The 24,291-nt window shown below is 37.4% G+C and overlaps 1 protein-coding gene across 1 annotated transcript in view; it reads right to left on the bottom strand.

The window, feature by feature from the left end:
• Window positions 1-24,291, bottom strand: part of RASA2 (RAS p21 protein activator 2) — a 49,586-nt gene that overhangs the window by 9,453 nt on the left and 15,842 nt on the right. The window contains exons 8-17 of the mRNA XM_009890342.1: window positions 20,915-20,991; window positions 12,063-12,146; window positions 9,492-9,564; window positions 8,112-8,188; window positions 6,642-6,740; window positions 4,307-4,463; window positions 2,976-3,124; window positions 1,538-1,652; window positions 1,027-1,101; window positions 162-285 (exon numbers count right to left, since the gene is read on the bottom strand). Of these exons, the coding sequence (XP_009888644.1) occupies window positions 162-285; window positions 1,027-1,101; window positions 1,538-1,652; window positions 2,976-3,124; window positions 4,307-4,463; window positions 6,642-6,740; window positions 8,112-8,188; window positions 9,492-9,564; window positions 12,063-12,146; window positions 20,915-20,991 (1,030 nt within the window). The remainder of the gene's footprint in view (window positions 1-161; window positions 286-1,026; window positions 1,102-1,537; window positions 1,653-2,975; window positions 3,125-4,306; window positions 4,464-6,641; window positions 6,741-8,111; window positions 8,189-9,491; window positions 9,565-12,062; window positions 12,147-20,914; window positions 20,992-24,291) is intronic.

Below are 24,291 nucleotides of genomic sequence, written 5' to 3'. Positions count from 1 at the left end.
AAGGCTTTACTGTAAGCCACAGACAGAAAACCAAATGCCCGATGGCCAAGACAAGAAGTTCAGGGCACCGCCTGGGATAAGGTAAGAATTTTAACAATCCCCATAAAAGTTCAGTTTTTCACTCCAAACAACATCTTCAAAAGTTTTTAGAGAACACTTACTTGGAAATCTTTTGGCAGCCAGATGCCTCAAAGAATAAAAAACATCACACATTAGGGTAGGACAACTTATACTTGACCGCACAATTTCACGGAATACTTTGTCTACATAATAGCGTAGATTTTCCTGCAATTATGAAAAAAGGTATTTTTTTCAGACCATTAGCATCTGCATTTGTATGATTTTTTTCCTGAACACAAACATAGCACTGCAATTCCTGTTTTCAAATCACTGCCTGACTATTCAATTATGTATTTTAGTACAGTGCATGTTTTAAAAGCCTCATAATATTTATATGGGATTATTAGTGTTAAAAGATAGTTTAATGATACTCACAAGAAAGTACATAAGCAGTGTCTGCCAATATACAACTGTATCAAAACATGGTTTTGAAATTTGACAACATGTTACAAGGAAGGAGTGCTTCTCATGCATACGTAGTGACTGTTCAGTTAGTTTGCTGCAGCAACTATTGCCTTAAATGTCATCCTCTGGTAACAGGCAAGGGTCAAGCAAAACTTTAATGAAAACTGTTAAAGCAGTACTAATTAGGTACTTCGCCATCTAGATGCTGAGTACAGAACATCATGAATGACAACACCCAACAAATTGGTAAGGCAAACTGTAATCCTCTGTTTAATTTCTCCTCCCCATCTCATTTTTGTTTGGACTTTACCTTTGCTGTTTTCATAAACAGGGATAAGAAAATACAACTTTTCCTTTGTTTACTCTGGAATAAGAGAATCGTATTGCTACCATAACTTATTCACTTTTCCATTACACAGAGCTGTTTTTTTAATTTTTTTTTTTTTTTTTAATCAGATTTTGAGAAAGTTTAAATTAGGAAAAACAGATTAGGAAACTCACCATATTAATTTCTACATTATCCCCTTCTCTTAATTTGATGGGATCTATTTCACAGGGTTTAGGAGATTCACATATCTGAAACAAACAAGCAAAACTATAGGAATTCAATTTTTCAGACAGAAAGCATGGAAATGCACCTAGTTAAAACCAGATTCTGTCCTACATTTAAGGGTAAAATTCTAAATAGGTTCTAGCTATCCATAACAGCATGCAATAATCATCCTCAATTTTGTGTGTGCTTTTTTACATGGATCAATGACATAAAGCATCATGTGGGTAAATTCTGCAATGTGTTAGAGGCTGGAGCAACTGTCCTGGACTGTTTATTTTTAAGCATCCAGAACATAAATAACAGAAAGTAGCTCCTCCCACTAAACTTAAATTATTGCTCAATTTAACTTCCCTCTACAATTCCCCCAACCACACAAAGGGAGCTCTAAGAATGTATCAAAGAGACAGGCTACCCCAGGAGGCTAAGTATCCTGAAAACAGTATCAGTAGGATAACCTACCTCATCAATAACAGGTTTCAAAGTAACCTTTAGGTAGTGCTTCCCCACTATTTTCATCATTTCATCTACACACCGAGTTGCTAATGAGTTGCCTCTGAAGACTGTGTTTGCTTCTCTGCAAGAACATAATTTATTTTATTTGAATAGGGAAAAAACCAAGAAGCTCAGGTACAAAATCTAATTCATACTTTATCTTGATATTAATTAATTAATTTTTTGAAAATTTTTTTTTTCATCTATTTCAGCCAGGAACTCCAGAACCTAGATACCTAGCTTGCAATGGTAATCAGGAATGGAAAGAGAACAAACAACAATATTATTACAGCTATTACCAAAAGCAGGAACACAAATAAAACAGTGAGGAAGAGTCTAAAATTTAAAACAACAATGTAATAATCCAGTGCTGAACGTGAGAAAGAACAATTGAAGAAAATTCCAAAATAATGAAGACTTGCACCTCCAGTAGCTCCAGCGGAAAAAAAAAAAAAAAATCTTACAGCTACAATAAATAGCATACTGCTACACTACACTGACAAACTCAGACACTTTAACCAAAACGTATTTAAACTAGGGTTATGCTTTATATTCTTTATAGCTGTTAAAGAAAACTGAGAGCCAGCTGTGCGAAGTAAATCTTTCTAATCTGAGAGATTTAGTTTAATCTTTCTTTGTTACAGTTGAATTATAACGGAAAGGAATGCGTGTGCTAAAATGCAGTTTAGAAAATTATTTTCCATGAGTCACCTCTTTCTACACAGTTAAATTGTCTCACCTTGTTTAAATCTGCAGTAAGTCAGCTTTGAAATAAACCATCCTGTGGTGACAAAATCCCTTCCACATCTCCACAGGATGTGACTCGACACCTCAGTGGCCATTACTCAGGTCTACTTCATTTCTCTCCTAATCACAGAGCTGCAAATTCACAGGCCATACACTGCTACTTGGAAAAACTCCTGTGCTTGCTACTTTCAAGGCATGCAGGAGGACACGTACTTACTTACAAGACAGCTTTGCAGAAAAAGAGTACCCCTCATTTAAGTCACATACTAAAGGAAACGATAAGATTCTCAGCAATTTTAAAAATGTTAAGTACCAATTTAATGACCAGTAAAATTTGAAGGGTGGCCAAATTATGACATTGTAAAATAAAAACTATATGCTCTTAGACACAACTCTAGACTTCTAGCTTATGTTTAGCTGTGTACTAGCTCCAAGAAAATTTTACCACATCAATCATTAACTCTTGACTCCCAGCTTGAATGTGATTTTAATGAATGTTTTTATAAATTAGCATGAAAAGATGGATGTATTTAGTCAGTTTTACATAACAAAAGAAAGAAATGTGACATGCTTACTTATCAGTGTTGTATCACGAAGCCCTTTGAAACTCTAAGAATAATTTTAAAAGGCACGACATCACTAAACATGAAATACATACTGGGTGTCCTTTAGATCTAGTTCTGCCACAGCAGCAACAAATGGAACTAGCTTATGGTGGTGTAGAAACAATCGTACAAGAGGCAGAACAGCATCGTACTTGTCTCGACAAACTTCACTCAGTATGTAGGCAGCAGATGCAGAAATCGGCTGTGAGAGAGCAGAACATGAAATCATGAGTGTAGTTAAATGTTCTTCATGTATTCGGCAAAGTACATAGCAAATCTAACCAGGCTACAGACGTAGCTTCTTAACAGAAAGTTTCAACATTAGCTGTGTAACATGGCATTTAAAAGTTTCCATTCTACAGAAAACTTAATTGAAAATTGCTATTATCTACTCTGTACTTGACATTTAAGAATGAAATTCAGCACTTACTCAGCCTTCTCATTCTCCCTAAAGAGTATGGCATCGTCACAACTCCAAGTAAGAGGCAGTAAGCAATTGCTTTGCTATGTCATATATCTTTATAGGACTTTTAAAACTATAATCAGAGCACATTAAAATACAGTTCTCACACTTCTGAAGTGTCTGTCGCCATTCTACTGTTGGGAATTTTAATACAAAACCCGATCAAGTTATTTCATTTAAGTAAAAAATACAGCTGCTGACTGCTGCTAGCTACGTACTCATCTCTTCCTGAATTCCCGTGAAGCAGTATTTGAATACGGGCTAGCAAAAATTTTAGTCACACTCTGCTTCCGCTTTACCTTTCTTCTTCTCTGCCTGACTTCACCAACAATGAAGTGAAGAAAAGCTATGAAAGACCTAGGAATATAAAGCCTGGTTACTATAATTTGATTCCTGTCTCAATGTTATGCTAAGCATCTATGACACTTCCCTCTTTGTCACCATGTCCACATGAAAAATCCAGTAATGCTGATTAACATACAGGGAAGACAGAAGCCATTCAGAAGTGGAATTAAAATCAATTCTGAAGACCGTTTTTGGTAAAGGTGATTATCTGCCCCTTCAGTGCCAATAATGGATCAATGTTCCCAGAAAACCACTAAATGTGGGGGCCAATAGCAGCCAGTGGGAAAACACAATGTTGAAAAGTGCAACCAATGAGAAGAAAGTATTTTATCTTTTCCAGTCACACAGCACAGGTTATTTCACTGTCTCTGCTGGTTCTTCTAAAATAAGAAGAAAATCTTGGTAGTTTGGAGCAGAAGCAAATGCTCTACAAGCTGCTCGCCTGGTTGTGACAGAAGTAAATTCATGCAAAGGTACAAAAAAATTCTCTAGGTATGCATAATTCACATTGTCTCATACAGGATTGCATAACTAATTTTAAGTTTTCATTTTAAAAGAAATTTTTGACAGAAGTACCTGAACATCTGATGATTTTAGCAGCAAATTTCTTAGAGAAGAGTAGTATTCAGATGGAAGTACACAGTCTTCAGTATAACAGATATTTAATCTAAGTGATCCCAAATCATCCGTTTTAGAAGACTTGTTTCCATTTTCTCTTGGTTGAAGTAAGTACCTGAAAGCAACAGGGCAATTCTAAAATATTAGAGTCACATTTCATTAATTTGACTAATTCTACAATAAAGCAAGATATCACTTATTATTTCAGTATACATAAACTGGGTCTGAAAATTGGCGATAAAATTCACATAAAAAACTTGAGACACGAAGAAAAAGGAGCAGTATTTAATGTACCTTTAGCACATAATGAAACATGTATTTATTTTCTCGTATCTTTCTGAACGGTGAAATAGGATATACTTCTTGTAGCTCAACTAGGATAGCAGGAATAGTTAGAAATTATGTTGGACCCTCCCATTTTAGATCTAGGTTATATTTAGGGTGTTTGACATTGCAGATGGAACAGCTACTGTCAAGAATTTAAATGGTCTAGTCTGAAACCAGTGAAAATACTTGTTTCTCAGGAATGCATCCTGTTAATATTGTGTAAGATTAAAGGAAAAAAACTTGTGCTTTTTTCCTACTCTCAATACAAAATATATTAAACGATTCTTTGTTGGCTTTTGCTGTAGTTCAACTGTATTCCAACAGGAGGTGCAGCGCTACAAAGATTTTAACAGCTTTTAAGTACTGTCACAGTATAGTTTCAACATTCAGCCCAACAAACTGAAATCGTATTTTCAAATATTCTTTTACAATCATTCACATTTGTCCTTCTACATTCAAGAGATGATGCATTGCACATGAAGGCATGCCAGTATAAAGTAAAACTGATTTACAAGGAGAATCTCTACTTGACAGCATGACTCAGACTTATTTTCCCAGTATTTTGTACTAGTGATACTGTTTTATCTGCTGTACTTCAGCTGTATTCAAAAACATTTAATGTAAATTAGTAATAGTAGAAAAAACCAGTTATTCTTAATCACAGAACCGGTTTTCATAAGCAGATCATATTTGTATATGAGGATGCCCGATATAAAGTATGCCTACAAAGTATATAAGCAGACCCAAGTCTCTCGATCGACGCTTCAAGTGAACTGGACATGAATCAGGTCAATTCAAAACACAATACGAACACAATCCACTGGCAATGAGTCCACGCTAATATAACCTTTCTCTTAGCAGGCTGTTAATGCAGGCATGTCGTTATGTTCATACAGTCCTACAGCTTTTGATCAGTTCAGAGCACTGGCAGAACATGCCTGTGCCTGCAATATAGTGTGCAAAACCCAGAAAATACTGACACAAACATTCATTATGTTTAGAATCACATTCAAACACTAAGACTAAGAATCAGAGTTCTGCTTTGACGCGTCCAAGACACTTGGAGCCTGAGGTGGGTGGGTAGAGCAGAGCCATAATGGTTCCTGGCCGAGACCTGTGTTCCATTTAGTTCCTATTTACCCACTTCCTTCCTATGTTTTCTCTACATGGTATGCGAGGGCTTCCTCCACTCTTTTCTCTCTACTGAAAGCTGCACTAAAAGCAGAATATTCTACACACCTTGATGCGTTCACATCTATTGTACTCATCACTTCCCGATGCTAAGCATTTGGGACAGTAAAGGCACTAGAGATTGGCTCCGGCTTGCAAGAACTTCAGAAGGGAGGTTGCTGCTATGTTATAAGCAGAGGTCTCTCTTTCCTGAATTCCCTTCATACCTTACAATTTCAGCTTTTAAACTTCTATGCCTGCTCCCCTAAAATGACGCCGGGTTGGTTCCAGAAGATACCTTCTGAACTTCCCCAAAGGAAAAAAAAAACCCACACACAACCAAAAAAACCCAAAACAAAAACACCCAAAAAAGCAAAATACTTAATGATTATTTTTACATAAACTCTTCATCAGCCATTCTGGAAGCCTGAATTAGGAATTTAATTGCAAGTGATGCAATTCTGAGAAGTTCCAGATTTGGTGGTTAGGCAGAAAAGCATACACAGCTGACTAAAATCTAGCAAGCTGACTGAAAGATAATTACACTCCATCTTCCCTTTCTTCACTCTCCACACCCTCCCCTCAAACGCATGACCTGTTCTGGGGGAGTGGGCAGACTGGGGGAAGGGCAGGGCCAAATGTACCATACAGAAAGATTAAATTTATTAAGCAGGACGTTTTACCTAGACTATAACAGGAAGACATATTTTAATGGATAGTTGGAAGAAAATCTATCCTTTGCAAGGGAAGATCTGCAAGATAAACACAAATTCACTTCTGAGCCACCATTTCTCACCATGCTTGAAAGGAATCATTTCTTAACACCTTCACAGGAACTTTAATTTCTCCTAGAAAGATGTCTTGTACCAGATTTCCATTATTCCATAGGTCAACCCTGAAAATAAGAACATTGATTAATTTTTTTTCCTCTCAGAGAGAAATAAAAATCTTCAAGGTAACAGTAACTGCCTTACAGCACTAATCCACATGCACGCAGGCAGGAAACGTTAGAAATCTCACTGCATTCTAATTAAATGAAGAACAATCAAAACGAGTGGTGTATTAACCCATAAAGAACAGTTAAAGAAACAAACAGTGAGAGTTAGAGTCGCAGACCTTGCATCAGTAAATAAAAGCGATATTGGCAACATATATGTTTTCTGAGCAGTCTCCACCCCCAAAACTGTGCACGGTTCTTCTCAGGTAATTCAAGTGAGCTTTTTAACCAATAGATTTACATATCCCTATCTAATTGCTAAAATTTGGCACACTGCAATGCCACTCCAACACATGCGCTTGTTTTCCAAAGAGCAGCTTGTATGCTTACAACCTCAAAAGGAATCACAGACTCCAGACATGCACCTTGGGTTTTTTCTATTACTTCTTACCTCTCTGACATTTCTGACAGACAGCAGTTGTTAAGAGGAACAAAAAAAATTAATACCAGATTTGTTGGGGCATGGCTATTTTTCTAAATATATTTGCATCTATAATGAAATATACAACTCTAATTAAGATATCCATAAAGCTAATAGTTAAAAATGCACACACCAGGTTAGTTTTATAATGGCTATTAAAGCTAACCACTAAATTCATCTTCTGATGCCTGTTAGGAAACATACGCTAGCCTTGAAGGCTTTTTGTCATTCAGCAGACTTGGTGCATGTACGCGCATGAGCACAATAAAGAAAAGAAACTGAGCAGAGGGGCTCTCAACTGTTCTAGCTACATACCAAACACAGACCTGCTCTAAGGATAAAGGAGCAGAAAGGGGAATATACTTTGAGGTATTCTTTGCATTTGCAAGGAAAAGATGCAACACAAACGTTCCTGTAAGAAGCAATGCAAAACCGTAAGAATCTCATAAAAGAGCCTTCTCCCCCATTTTTATTAAAACAGCCAACTAACATTTGAAACCACAGAGCAGCATCAGGTATGCTGTTACCCTTCAGTACAAATTCTATTACCAATATTTTGCCCAGACTAATATATACTGATAGGAGGCCCTCAAACCTCTTTACTCACAGGCTCAGGAAACAAGTTGAGGCTGCTAGATACACTCTATCAAAACCAAAAAGCCTCATCTTCAGTAAGAAACACAATTAAAAAATTTGAGTAATTTTATATGTTAGAAGGCTCTTTTCTAGAAGTCTGATCAGTAGTTCTCTGGAGTTACACTAAAATAAATCCTTTCTTTATTGTCTTGATGATAAAATATTATGATTTATTAATGATAATAAATCACTTTCTAATCCGCATAACTTACCTGACTTCTAGTTTCTCAATATCTTCTTCTTCTACCTGAAACTGGGACTTTTTGGTGTAACTACTGGACCTGGTTACCTGCAAGTAAATTCCTCCTATTAAAACACCTTTTACTGTTGTATTACGCATGTCAAAAGACAAAGAAGCCCCTGACTCTAACATTGGTAAACAATTACTGTTCCTTTTAAAAGAAGAAAAAAATTCAGTTCACCAAACAAACTGCCTTTTGACAGAAAGCAGGTAAAAAATGGGTCAAAAAGGGTTCATGGTGGAGCGTGATGAGGGCTAGCTGATATCTAAGGGAATTATAGTATAGATCTATGAGAAAAAAAACAAACCAAAACAAAACACAAGAAGGAAGTATGGCACGAAACTGGCAAGAATTTATTTGGTTTCAGCATAAGCCCCCAAGAAAGCATTAAAGTAAGTTGTAAGATGTTTAAGGGAACAAATAAGAAGCCCACTCTTCTTGCCCTAGTTATACCACAAGTATAACCTCTTATTTTAATTTTCCTCATTTCTTGACTGACTGTATTCTCAGTTTAACTCCAATAAATTATGAGTCATAAAGTTATCAGAGTGGTTTGGATCACATTTTTATCCTAATATCTTACTTCCTAAGAAATTACGCTCAGTATCTTGAGCAGGTCAACCAAAACACACGCCTTATGTTGATACTTTATACACACGTATGGAACAATTTCTTGCTGAAGTCCCACAGCAGGAGCAGGTTCTATATAAACACAGTATTTATACTACATATTTATATAAACACAGTAAATATTTAATAGTTGTACTACTTCCAACTCTCAGCTGAACAGTATAGCATGCGTAATTTTTATTACGGAGACAAATCAGATGAAAAATCAAACTCCTAATCTGCTTATTGTAGGGTAACTTACGTAGAATTGAAATAAAATCCTAAATAACAGAAGAGTGAACTTTTATTTAATAAAGTAATAAAATTAGCCTTTAGTCGGTATAATCGCTACATTGTTGCATTAAAGAAATAAGTGGGGGTTTTTTTTAGCTCAATGTGCTTGAAAATATTTAAATTGAATTCCACAGGATAGGTTAAAGTTCTCTCAGAACTCCTGATGGCAACAGATGCTATATAAAGCGATTCAAGATAACGAGTTACCTTCACATACGTGCTTGTAAGGAAGTCATTTTTCACACAGCAATTGAAGGGGAATGCTACTGTCTGGCAGGCTCCAGAAACTGATGTATGTCATTCACTTACATTTGAGAGACTAATAAAAGCTTTTCAATTTGCTTGAAGAGGGCTTTCTGCACTAGGTACTGCTATGCAGCTTGCTTAAAAATATTTGAAGGGTTGCATAAAGTAGATAAACAGGCAGAATACCACACAAAAAGTTACCTCAAAATAAAATGTTTCGTTAAACTGCGGATTGCTTGTTTTCTTCTTTACTTTGGTCTTCTTTTGGTCATTCCTGTTCCAATATGGTAAAATTTTTACCATAGACAACTTAAACATACATTTTTAAAGACATTCTATCGTCAAGATGGACCCATGCATTTAAGTTAAAACATTTTTTGTCATTTTAAAGATCACTTCAATCATAAGGAAAATCTTAAAATAAAATGAGTTCATCTTCACAATATAGTTTGAAAAGTTAAAATTTCAAGTGCTGTATCTAGTTAATTACCCATCTGTCCAGCCCAAAGTTTCTATTTCACTTCACAAACGAGTATAACCTACACATATGAAGTAGAATATATCTGCACTTTCTGAAGTGTTTCAAACTTAAGTCTGCACACAATTTCTTGCAAACACTGCTGCTTCCGTGTTAAAAGCACAGTTTTTCTCATTTTGTTCAACTGCCAGTTTCTGGTTTTCCCACCCTCTTTTGTTGGGGAAATACCCACTACTTCTTTACAGACAGAGGCTTACACCGAGCCACTGGACGTTTCCTTTTAAAGAAATCGCTGCTAAATCTAGACGCTAAATAGCATAGGGTCTAACAAAACAATTGCTCACCACTCCCTTGTGTTTTATATAGGATTTTTTTTTTTATTTTACACATTTTATACAAGAACTCAGTCTCATTAGTTAGTAAACAGCTATGATAGTACAAAAACACTTTGTAAAAGAAACAAATATAAAATGTGGGGGAAAAGCAGATGAGGGAGAAGAAAAACTGTCCTAGACATCAACTAACTGTTTTCAGCTGCTGGCCATACAAATATTCCAGTCATGGTACATGAGTCACACATGCATGAGATTGGAAAATCTTAACCAGGAACTTCCGTCAGCTTTGCACATACATTCCCATACCAACAGGGTAAATACCATGCGAGACCGACATTCACCCAGTTTCATCTGTACTAGAGGACTCAAACAAGAAATATATGTGAATTTACCTTCTTTGGCAATTGTCCTAGTTGGAGAGACAGAGGACTAATTTATCTTCTAATACTTGGGAAAACTGCACTCTAGTGTCTGAATTTGTGAAAATATTTACTTTATAGCCAGCTATGGCATGCGGGTTTCAAGGTCTCAGTGTTTTCGAGCTTGCAGGGGTGAGGAGGAGCAATACCTGAGCACTTGACCCAGGCTGGCCAACAGGATTATTTCATACCACAAACATCACGTTCAATATAAATTAGGAAGTCTGCTGTGAAGTGCTCCCTCTCCCTTGATGGTGGCGATCCTTACAACTTCTTGCCCCAGTGCTGGATGCCTGAGCCCATCCCTTCCTCCCAAAGCCGTAGCGCTCGCAGTGTCTCACATTTGCTGTCCACTGCTGGGAGTGCACAGCTTCCGACTGATATAACTGGCTAAGCATAATCCTTGTATATTTTATATTGCTATTGGATCAGTATTGGTTCATTAGTGTTATTAATGCTAATCATCCAGTCTTATTCTATTAAATCTGTTTACATTTCAACCCCCGGGTTCCCTTGTTTTTTCTGATTCCCCTTCCTGGGTTGGGAGGGGTCATCAGGTGACAGAATGATTGTCTAAATGACAATAAACTGTTGTGGGTTTCTCAACCATAACAGCAATCAACACCATGCTTCCTAGGTATAATGGTCAACTCTCCCCAAAAAAACCAACCAACCCAACCCAAAAAAACCACCCACCAAAAAAACCCCAACCCAAACCTAAGAAAAAGGTGATCATGTATCACCAAGGAGGAAAAAATGCCCCATTCACTCAGAGCTTACTCTGGGACAATTCTTCTAAAGTCTTTAAAACATGCAAGTTTGCTAGAATACGTTCTGGTACTACGCTCACAGTGGCAATTCTTCAGTAGTAGAGAAAGTAGATGGACTGAGGTTTGATGTTGCAAAAAAGAAACCACTGAAAACTAGCTTACTTTAGATGTTATTGGGCAGGGACTTGCAGATAGTGAAAGTGCGGCATATGGGATTTTTCTTAAATGAAAAGCCCCCAACAGTTATTCAGGATTACTGATACAAAAAAAGGAGGAATTTAAACTGTGGGGACTTTTAGGAGCATCCTGAAGGTGCTGGCATTAGAAAGGTCTCACCAGAACCTCTGCTCTCTTGCTTCCTCCCAACTGCTAAACATTTGCTGCAAAGAAGCTCCCGCATTAAGAAAAACCAGGAACAGAGGAAAGTGAGCGAGCAATTGACTACATCATCCCATACAGGAATTGGACAAAAATGAATAGGAAGTATGGTGCAGATACCAAGAGTCCAGTACAAAACCTGAGAAGAAAGAAAGAACTGAGTGACAAGTGGTTCTTGACTGGTGCAGGCCGTTCAGACAGACTGAACACTTTCACAATCTTGAGAGTACGGTAGGGAAGGGGAGAGGACAGTAACAATGAAAGATGTGACATACACAGAAAGCATGTTAAGATTTTTCTATGTTTTAAAGACTTTGCTTTAAACCTATGACTTTCTTTCCCAGCTTAAGAACATAGTATTTTTGATTCATAATTTTATACTAAGATGTTACCTGGAAGGCCCCACAAGAGAGACTGTTGCATAAGGGTCACAATTCTGTCCATTTATAAGAGGCAACCCATGGCACTCCTTTATGCTACAAGGAAAAGGAATCAATAGATCAGTGAAACATTCTTTGACTTAAAAAAATAAAACCCAAACAACCCTTTCTTTATAATATATTTTTTTAAGTCCTGCTGTATTACACACTGATATATACTAGTACATAGAGCACTTTAAAATAATGAATCACATAGCCAAAACTTTTGATCCAACGTAAGGTATGTACACGAAGTAGATCATAACTACAGAACTCTGTATGGTAATACAAGGTAATACTCAATTGTACAGCCAGACTTAGAGGGCTCTGTAAGAACAAAATTCTTGGAATTGCTTTGATAAAAGACATTCCAGTATTACAAATGCACGGCAAAATCTTAAGTAAAGAGAACTGCTGTTAGGGGAAACTGCAGACTTCATTAGCTTTTAAATTTGATTTCTCAAGGCCCACAAAAAGCTATTTGGCCTCATCCACATGGCAGCAACTACATTTGGACGGCATTAAAGTGGATTCAAATATTTTGTTTCGGCTAAACTACATTCTGAGTTGAGTAAGCTGAAAAATGCAAAGTCACATCCTGAACTGTTATTTAAAATTAAGCATCCAAAACTATTAGCATGTAGTCCTAGCGTGTCTAGGTTCCACCCATACTATTCAGCCACAAAGAGAAAATCAGTTTACCTTTGAGATAAGAGTATAAAGTTTATCTTCAAACTCTTTTCACATACGTGCATGATCAGGGTTAAACAACCCTTTTAAAAATACTGTTTTCTTCCATAATACGTACAGTAAGTTGTAAGCTGATATTTAACAGGTACATAGGCACACTGTTCACCACCTCTGATGCAAAAGGGACAGGATGGTTAGAAAGTAATGCTGATGGGGACAGAGACATTTTCTGGACCTTCTCTGAAGGCTTGCAATCTTTCTGAATCACCACAGCAGCACCACCACGAGAAACAGAGCTGGGTCAGCAAGCTGACTAACCTCCAGATCCTGCTCACATACGAGTATTAACTAAAAACAGCTAGAACAACAAAAGTAAAGCAAAACAGTTTGTAAATCTACAGTAGAAACCAGACTTTCTAGCAAAATGATGCTCTAGTGTAGCCATGCACACTGTAGTATCTTTTAAGTCCGGAAACTTTCAGCAGATTACAAAATTTCATTAACAAGATACAAATGGGATCTGAATGTTCTATTCCTGCTCTCTCTTATTAAGATTATCTGTTTTTAAATAATGTATTGCAGGAATCTAACTAAATTAATGCAAGTAAGTTTGGTTGCCATAATTAGCCAGTCTGAATAAAATCCAAGACTTATCTAACTTAAGAAGGAAAATAAACTTTCCTGCTTTAAGTTCATATAAATAATCAGGTAAATGGTCTAATACTATAATGAGGAATATTAAAAGTTGTGCAGATCAAGTTAAAGTTACATAGCAGCAACAGTAGCTACACTCTATTGTTAAGTAAATGCTTTCTGTACTGGAGAAAAAACGTATTAGAAGAATAACAAGAGTTGCAAACTCAAACACTCACAAGTGGGGAAACAGCAGACACTAATACTCCTGTGCTGCCTCAAAATGCCACCCTCTTTGGAGTATACACGATTACAAACCAGATGGTATTTCCCCCCCCAAAAGTCCCTTTGTCTTAGCCAGTTCAGGGAACATTTAGTGCTGAACCACGGCACAATCATTTGTTATTTTTCTTCCAGTTTTCAAACACGTGGCCTTCAGCATTTCAATAATTTTTGAATCACAATGAACCCTACAGTGATTTCAAACCCACCATTTAAATGGGTTCTTGAAACATCCAGTTGTTTCACAAGCATTAATTGATTCCTCCCCCAACACACACGTGACATAGAAGAGTGGCGATGAAATGAAACTGTCTAGACTTTTCAGTCATTTGTGGTATCTGATTTGAGGTAGCTAGGACTTGATTCTTGCAGACTATCAAGCACTTTGTAGCACTAAACATAGTCTCTCTGCAGCTCCCAGAGATTTTCGGTTGCCGGTGTGAGTGCTGAGTGCACCTCTAAGTTAGCCTCAGCTTGAATCTCATAGGAAATTCATAGCAGATGGATCAAGGCCAACTTAACTGGATAGAATTCAACTATTTCAACAAGAACACCACAATTTCTCTTCCTACAGACTGTGTCATGTTCACCAAGCTCCTGGATTTCTCTAGCAAACAGTCCTACAGAAAGCAGTTTCTTTATGTATGAAGTTTCCCACTCCTTCCCTGATCACTGTATGAATGATCTGCATACTTGACATAATGCAGGAAAACGCTCATTATCTTATCAACAAAAACTGATCCCAATGCTCTACTTTGGTTACAGAAACAGCTTGTTTTGGCCTCCCCGTCTTCTTACAGCTTGACCGCAACATACACGAACTAAAGGAAGGCTTGTTTGTGATTTCCTGCAAGCTGAAAAACATTTTACTGACAACTACGCAGCCTTGCAGCAGAACTAGAATCTCCAGATTCATCACACAGATCTGTCACTTCAAGCTGATTTCATGCTCCAGTCAGTCTCCCTGTGTGGGCAGTTCTAGCATTCCATTTTCATCTCCTGCCCAAGTCCCAGGTCTGTTGCCAGCAAGCAACAACCTAGCTTAGACACCCTGTTCCAACATCCAACAAACAATACCCCAGTCCCTCTGACCGGCAACTCCTAATATTCCCAGATCTTTCCTTTTCAGACCCATCAGGCTCAAGAATTTGTTCCAAGTTTCTCTCACCTCCTCCCCTTCCATCTCTCCCCCGAAGCTAGCCAGCCATAACCATGCCTTAGCCCTGCAGTCGCTGCCTGGAGCTTGCTTTAGAGACCTTATCTGACAGCGCGGCTCAGTCAGCTGAACTGCACTGAAGTGGTGGACCCTCCTCCTCCTCTCACACTCCTGCCTTGCATCTATCACCTATGGTCATTTGGTTTGCTAACCTTACAGAAAGCTATTTAGGTTTTGAGCTAGTCTGCAGTCAGTTTGGCCATCTGAATTGACCTAGTCACGCAGAAGACGTCACAAGCTCCAAAGGTAGCACAAGGCAAGTAGCCAGTAAGGGTAGGAAGCCATTAAATCAACACAGTACTATCAAACTGGATTGTTAGTCCCTAGGGACCAAATACACGAGACTGAATTACTGCAGAGAGGTTCAAGCTACTATACAAACAGCCTCCAGTAAACACGCTTAAAAATTTTTTGAAGATGTTTGAAGTGGCTCAACTACAGTAGACTTCACAGAAATGCAACAGTGCGACCTCAGTGAGTTCCCCAGGTAGCAAACCTCCCAGGAATACTGCTCTTCCCCAAAGACTCAGGCAAAGTGCCAGAACTGCAACTACAACAGGAAAAAAACAAACAACCCCCCCCACCAAAAATAACAAAAAAACCCCAAACACTTTGACCAATCAAAAAAGAAAATAACACTAAATATCTACATTCCTATTCTGACAACCATAATAAATATATTTCCACCATGTGGTAAACATTTCAGCTTTGACAAATGGTTTCATTTACCTAGGCTGGCACAAGCAATTTTAATTCAAAAGGCATAAATGCATAGACTTTAAAGAAGCAGACAGGAACTTAAAAGCCTTTTATTTTATATTTTCAAATACTACATCTTTATGTAAAAGTCTAAGCAACAGCTAACAGAAGGACTTATTTTCTCAAACTACTGATCAGTTACGGTACAGTGGAAGAGATCTTTCAGTTTACATTAATTCTTGCTTCACATCTCAGCAGTCCATTCTGCAAGACAGGAAATATGAGCCTTTCAGACACAACTGGCATATTCAGCTCATAAGATGGAAATAAGTCCTTAAAATGACACAGCCTGCAATAAACCCCCTCAACGACTGAGGGACTCTACCTCCACCATTCAAATCAACTGAAGTCCTCCAAGTGCACAAAGTAAATAACTGCAACCATTAGGATTTTTACACTTCATAAAAATTGTTATGTTCCCTAGAACGACTTCATGTGAGCAGATAAAGTTTAAACAGGACAGTAACCAACCGACAGGTCAATTTAACATAGGATAGTCTATATTATATTTAGAAAACTAAGTGCAAAAAGAGGCAAAAATTCAGCTGTAATAAACCATTTGTGGGCTTTCAAGCATTCACATTGTGAATACATAGAACTGTTTCTTTCAGAGTTGAAGTCATGCCAAACACAGAGAAGGCAAGTACCACCATCCAATAACCTAATTTGGCAAGAAACTGTTCAAGTATCATCCGTTTCAGCAGCAGCAAATACGCAAACAATGGTCACGCAAACTTGTTTTTACAGACTCTCAGAAAGGAGAGCTGCAAGCACGTATTTTTTAAATGTGCTACTACATATGCCATTGTGGTTTTGAAAAAAAGAGCCCACACTGAGTCAGCAGTTAATCTATTGCATTATCTTTTTCCCCTCCTCATTCACACATTAGAAAAGGAAACAACTAGTATTGGAGACAAAACAAAATTTTAATTCAGAAACGATCTGTGGGTGTATCTGCATGAAGTTTAACAGCAAGTTTCCAATTAATACTAAAATTATGGGTAAAATCAGAGCTTAGCCCACTGTAAGTGGTCTCCAAGATAGCTTTTCACCTAGGTATGATTAACTTTATGCTTGTATCTCAAAAAAAAGTGTCAGGGCTTCGTTGATTTAAGAGAAGCAATTACAAGTCATAATTTTACTTTCTCCACAGAAAAATGTACTTCAATATCATGTATTTAGAATGCTTATACAACCTGAAAGCCCTAGCTGCCTTCAGCAAGTCACACCTCAAGAAAATTTGCCACCATTCCCCCCGCCCCAGCATCAAGTAATACCACAACTGACTGATCTGGTCTATCTTGTACAAGACCGCTTTTTGTCAGCTCGAGCAAAAGAAGGAAACTTCCAGTTTTTAAGAATGACAGAATCATGGAATTTTCAGCGTTGGAAGGGACCTCTAGAGATCATCTAGTCCAACTCCCCTGCTAAAGCAGGACTGCCTAGAGCACATTACTCCAGAAGTGAGGGGTTTGGGTTTTTTACTGTCATCCACAGCTTCGCTGATACAAACACAGTTCGCAATATATTAATATTTATCCTTCCCCAAGCTTACTTCCCTTAAAGTTGGGGGAATAGAGCCCTAAAAAGGACTCAAATTATAAACAAAAAGCGGGGGGGGGCAAGCAGGTAAGAGGACAAAAAGAAACACGAGGCACATTCCTGGTGTCATTATATGCAGCAACACTTACCTTTCTAAAATCACATGTTCTTTTCCCAACAACTTCTTGTTCAGAAAAGTTGTTTTTACTATACATACTAGCATGAGAAATGAAGCCTTCCTCCCTCCCACATTAGCTGTAAGAGGCTAACATTGCCAGCGGCTGTTTGATGTTGTCCAAATCCTTAACTTTTAAAAACTGCTTCTTACTGGAACTACCTTCAGGTTTTAAATCAATCCTCATCATAAAACCAATCTAGAAAACCAGCAAAAAAAGCTTCTACAACCATGTCTACAGAACCAAAATAATATGAATCCATCTCCTAGTCAGGTCTAATCCTATGGCTTTGGTTCATCCACAAACAACAAGGTAACAGGGGACTCCAGATAATGCTCAGAATCACAGCCCTTGAATTAGTTGCTATTGTCTGTGTGCTTAACACAATCTTTAATCTTATGTTGTGAAAGTTATAGCTACTATTTTTCATCTTTGTAGAACTTCTGGACTCTCAGGGAAGACATGGTGGAAATCCATTAGAAACCCACCCATGCACAGAAGCCAGCGCAAGTATCTAGAATTTTCTTATCCTACAAAAAAATGTAACTTGAAGGTTTAAAAGCTTCACGGTCTCATTACATTGACAGACCATTAATTTGAACATGAAGCAAAACACTGAAAGACAAGTGTTAGAGCCTGTATTTTAAAAATAATTTTTTCCATGATTTTTTTTTTTCCTTTGGCCAATACTTTTTCAGTTTTGGACAGATGGAGAAGAGGGAGGGACAGAAATATACATATATGGCCACTCTGTCTTTTTTTAATCAATCATATCTCTACTTCCTATCTTCCGGCTTCTTTAAAGGAGTTACTAATACAATGACTTCCCCGGGTCTGGTGACTAACAAAACATAGCAATAAGTGCATCACTGACTAATTATCCTCGGAAATTACAAAATAAGTGGACTTTTAAAGAGTTCAAATTTTCTATTGAAGAATCTCACATGTATTTTCTGTAAGTTCCTTATGCTTTAAGATCAAAAGGGTCTCAAAAATGTCCTCACATCCATTCCTATAATACTATATCCAGCGAAAGATGTCTTATTTCTCATACTCTCAACATGGACATCTGAAAATATATTTATTTAGATTATATTACTTACACTGCCAATTATTTCAAGGCTATCAGCATGTGTGATAAAATACTACTAAACATTTTTAGTTTAAGGAAGTCCAGTGCATTTCATAATCTTAGATGAAGACAAAAGTACTGATGTAATACTGCAGTGTTTAACGCACAATCCTCTCCCACATGTCGATGAGTGGGTGAATGCAGCAACCACGAGAGAACCCTGTCTTCCTTTTGATCATTTATCTCCGTCACAAAGAGATCCGAAGAGAGGGCACAGTGAGTAACCCACTTCCTACTCAAAACTGCAATCTGCAACAGTAACTTTCTAAAGCAACTCCATCATATGAAAAATCCAAGCATATTTTAAAATTAAAAAAATGACTAAACTGCATGGATATATAAAAAATAAATTTTAAAAGTGACATCTATCAGAAAGTTAAGTTGGGAATAAAACACCGTTCTGATAGATGTCACTTTTAAAATTTAAGTTGGGAATAAAACAACAAGGTTTTGGTGGTGAACAGTCCGTGGGGGGAAAGCTGTTCTAATTCTGCCTTGTGCTGCAAGTGGCATACAAAAATAAGAGCAGCAGGACCCCCAATGAACCAAGCTGCCACCCACTATACCAGTAGAAACACATTCAGAATTATCTTTAAGTTACAAATATACATTGAGGTACAGCAAGTTTTCGAATCTTACCTGAATTATCAGCCTACAATAGCCACTAAAGCACTACCAGTTTCACTGGCTTAGTTCTGTCCCAGAACTAGCTTCCCTTTTCATATCAAGTAAGTAACAGAAGAGCAAAGAGATTATTTTGCTAGGTCTTGCTCCAACTAAAGTACTCACCTTGGTTTACACAGTTGACTAAGATAGAAAGAATGTAATTTAAACTTTGTAATGAAAATTACATTAGCAAAATCGACAGTGTAATGGTCTCCCCCCCTACTCCCTGGAGCTGATCTGAACATGAAGTCACTGAGACAAACGGAAGACCACACACCATTTCCTCCCCTCACAGTTTCGCAATACAAGCCATTCTTTCATGCTAAATTCTCAGAGATTCAAAAAAAAAACCCACACAAAGAAAAAAAACCTCACACTCTGAATAAATGTAAGCTAATGAACAATGTTGGACAGCAAAATTAAAGAATCTTACTACCTTCTGAGTTTTTAATCTTAATTTTCCCTTAGTCTTTAACCCCCTTGTCTGTACCCTTTTCTTCACATTGCCTATCCCACAACCTGTTAGGAGATAAGTGCAGAAAAGCCTTTAATTCTTTCTGAAGCACTAAAAATAAAGAAACTGCAGTAAGACTGGCTTGTTCTCCTGAACCTTGCTCATGCTGAGAACGTAAAGAAGAGTCACAGGAGAATGCTGTCAATCTCACTGAGTCTCTGCAAGTTATTGATTTCCACTGGTCTTTTCAATGAAAGCAGTCTCCTAGAGGCAAGTAACATAGAAGGCTGTCAGACTTCTTCCAAAACACAGCACAGGATTAGTTTCTAGCGAGACCAGTGTGTTCTAGAGTGTTGTTTTTATCAGACCAACTTTTTATGAGTGTCAAAACATTTTTTTATAGCTGTATTTGCATTAGCTGCTCATTATTTCTGGTCTTAAATGTATCGCTTAATAATAAATAAATAAAAAGAAACAGAATGACCAATACATGGCAAAATTTTGGTTTTCTATGACTGCCTGTAACCTGTATATTCAGACTCCCATAGCCATCACATAGGATCATCATCAAACGTAGCTCTAAGAAAATTGTGGTTTTTGAAATGATATATACCAAAAAAATTACTGTTTCTATGAGGGTCTTTGACATGCTGTAAAGACTTTACACAAAATTAAGTTTGGTAGTGATAACTCCTTAAGTTGTTGCTAAGAAATTCTACTGATATGTGGCAGTGTTATGCTGCTCCAAAATGGCAACTCCTGTACTTTGCTTTTCTATAAACATTCCTTATCATGGTTAACCATGAAAAAGTAATTTTGAAGCAAAATTAAAAGTGGATTTTCACATACCAAATCAAAATATTACTACCGAAAAAGTTTCCCACTGTTCCCAACACCACCACTAGCAGCTCAATTCTGTCAGTAACAGCAGTACTGCGAGTTCTGGCTGTCAGCTGCAGTGGGCACTCCGAGCTTTCTCACCAGACCCAATTCTATTGGAATTACAAAGCACTGAACTAATACCAGATAGCCATGCTGAGTCCTGATAAAAGTGGGTGCTTTGGAAGCAACAGAGATGAGCAGCTGTGAAAAACTTCTGCAGGAGTTCCCTAAGCATATACCTATTCCCTCAGCAAGGTAGGCTCCAAGGAAAGTCATATAAAAAAGAAAAATGTTATTGGTACGGGGACGTGCAGACATTCACTATTAAGAGAGACAAATCACATGACGTTCTAACAAACAACTAAATATTCAATAATTAATGTTTTTTCTTACTGTACTACTAGTTGCTGGCACACAGATCCGTTATCTGTTATCAGTTCATTCAGTTTTAATTCAAGGTGAACTTTTCCCTGAAAGAACAAGAGAGAAACACAGTTTTAAAAGCCTTTATTTTAAAAGCAGTAAATGGAACAGTAATATAGTTTACAGTTAGAAGCTATTAACGTAATTCCAATATATCCATTTCGACCAAGTATCTATTCCAAAGCACATATCCTGCAAGTAGAGTATGATGAATGCATTTGAACTTTGACAGACAATGATAAAGAGAAGCATTATCCTCAACTGCAGACAGCACGTGAATTGGTCAAGCCTCCACAGATTTAACAAACACACACAAAAAATACTTCTTCCAGCGCGAGGAAGTACCAAGAACAAATGTCCCTCTAAGTTTTTTTGTCCTAAGCACAAGATGAAGCCTTGAACAAACAGACAGTGAATTTATAAGCATTTCAGGAGAAAGTTCCAGAATTACCTTGGACTCTGAAGGCAGTTAGGTATACCTAGAACAGTACAATAGTATGCAGTAGCCGTAACCAGCAACATTTAATATCCAGCTGTGAAATCCTGACCATCCCACCAGATTAAAGATCATTTAGAAATTTATTATGCATCCCAGTGCAGCTTTCAACCATCTCATGAAGTCTGCTGATGTACTCATTGAACAGTAAACACAACCACAGGAGAGGAAAAGGTGGCAACAATTGCTGAACCTGGCTTCCTCTTTTTCTTTTTCTGATGCGCTAGGATGCGCTAAGAAAAAGAATCCATAAAGGACGGCACAGCACGGATTAACTTCCAAACTCAGCAAGGCCCAGCTTACTCTGCCCTCTCAATAAAAGGCTCCAAAAACTCCAAACCATGATATGCAACTTTCTTGGGATGATGAAAATTTGGTACTATAACCTCGTTCCAAACATCTACTGCCTGAACAATACTGCTGCTCCTTTCAGTGCCTGGCTACCTGTGCTGGCATTCACATCTAAGATAACCACACGCTGACACAGTCTTTCCTCTAAACCATGTTTGCCTTAGTATTCTTGGAATTTGTCTATGCGCTGCATGGAACATCAGATGACCCTGGTCTGCCCATGATTGTGATTCTTAGAGAAAGGACCCAGAAGGTAATTTTGAAGTGTGGCAAAGGAAGGAAGCTCTAATTTGAACCACAGTTTTGCTGTACAACATTAGAATGGAAGTAAAACCCTTCGCTGACCTTGCACACATTTCTATAGCACTTATGTTTTGACATAAAACTGAAACGTTTTTATTGTAAATCCCCTGGGGCAAGGGCTGTGTTTCTCTCTCTGTACGTCACATGGGAGGAGAAGTGAAATTTCTTTTATAAGGAAGTTTTAAACGTAACTATTTTGGGATGCCTGCCAAGTGTTTTGCAAACTCTTACTACATGGATTGGAGCACAGGTAGGGCAAGAAAATATTTGTCAAGCAGAGAAACTCAATTACTAAAATAGATTTACAGGATAAAACCAGGATACTCAGAAGCATGCCAACAGCCTTACAAGGCAAAGTTTTTTAATGACAAATGAAAAGACATTAGTAGTATTTATTGTAATAGCTGACAACTAGTTTTAATAGGCAGTCCTTGTGAATGGTCTAAACATCTTCCTTTTGCTTTTTTTTAAAAAATAAACACAAATCATGTGTTCTACACTGATAAGTAGGGGTAAAATAGAAAGTTTACTACTCCTGAGAACTATCAGGTACATTTGTGTTATGTTTGTTGATAGCAGGGTGATGGTTTATTAAAGTGGCTGATCTGCAGATCTATATGAGAACTTTTGACATAATACGCAACCAGGCTTTGAACATGGTTGTACAGATTGGTTTTAGCTCAAAAGAAAGAGAAGTCAGCCATTCTTATACAATAAATAAGCAGCACACTTTATGTGAATGCACTTTTCAGCTGCAGATCTCAGGGTTGTTCAAAGGCAGGTAGGTATCATTTTAACTTTATAAACGGATTAACAGTCAGATACTGACTAGAGAAAGATGAAGCTGTTGATCATGTGGTGAAGATTCACATCGTAACAAAAGAGCCAAAACCAGTGTCCAACCTAAACTCCAGAACTACAAAAACAATTCAGTCATAGTTTTGGTTTTAGAATTGCTACTGCATTTTAACACTGTATTTCAGGAGGGTTTTTTTCTCCCCAGTTTCAATATTTTAATCATTTCTACATTACGAAATATTACAAGTATTTATAATAAATACAACTTTTCTAAAGCTCTTAAATGGAAGCTGGACTAGCAACTATATTTTAAATACTTATGCCAACAGGCACTCAAATACTGTGCCTACGTTCCATACACAGAATCCCACTACTGTTCCAAGTGCACCACAAAATAAATTTTAACAGTGTTAGTTTCCTTCTTTCCTTTAAGAGGAGAAGATGCATACTCTTTTGTCTCTAGGGTAGTCTATGCTTGGGAAAGTTATTGAGGATAGTGGTGGGGTTTAAACAGAGTTAGAAATGCTAACAGTTATTTTTCAGTTCCTTCCTCAACATCAGAAACTCTAGATTACAGTACTTCTCTTGAACTCTGTCGTCTTCCTTTCACTTCTCCCAACTCAACGGAATAAATATCACAACTGAACTATTGAATTTGTAAGAACAATAAAGATTATCTTCATGCCATACACACTATGTCAAAATCTAAGTAGAAGAAAACAATTCTAAGCCAAAAATTAGAGAACTTAATAATAATAAAACAAAAAAAAACAAACACCCAAAGCCCAGGTTATCCACTCAGAAGCATCTTTGGTAAATTAAAGTCCTTGCAGCATATGGGAAGTAAAACTGGGGCTCTAGAACACTGCACAAATTAAATAATACTCCCACATTTAGTAGCGCTCAAATTGTTAATTCTGTGTGCTTACTGCAAAAACATCTCTACATATCAGATACAGATCCTATCAGCTTCCATGGGCTTTTTTCCAGCTTTCCCATTCTAAATTAGAAAATCCTAACAATTTTAAGAAAGAGAACAGTGAATGTTAAAGTTACCTTCAAAAACCTTAGAAGTGTGTGAAAGATTTTGACCTTATCAATGCATTTTGTAAGTACAGCTCAAATCTCTACAAAATGTTTCTTGCCATGAATAACAAAGATCAAGGGCACATTTAACAATATGACCTGATTTCAAACCAGCTAAATGAAGATTTGGGGGGGGGTAGGGGGGCGGGCAAGCATGCTGAGGGTATTTGCCTTTTAGAAAACATGAAGATTTTTAAAAAATATATATATTAACAAGTTTGCACCAACCGTAGTTAAATATGGCATACAGTCTGTTCCACGCAACCTTTCAAATGCTGCTTTATTTGCTTGGTATTACCACATTCACATATAC

Source organism: Charadrius vociferus, unplaced genomic scaffold (genome assembly GCF_000708025.1).
Source record: "Charadrius vociferus isolate BGI_N301 unplaced genomic scaffold, ASM70802v2 scaffold650, whole genome shotgun sequence".
In the NCBI taxonomy this organism is placed as follows: Eukaryota; Metazoa; Chordata; class Aves; order Charadriiformes; family Charadriidae; genus Charadrius; species Charadrius vociferus.
Note: the sequence above shows the minus strand (reverse complement) of the source record. Positions and strands in the feature narration are given on the sequence as shown.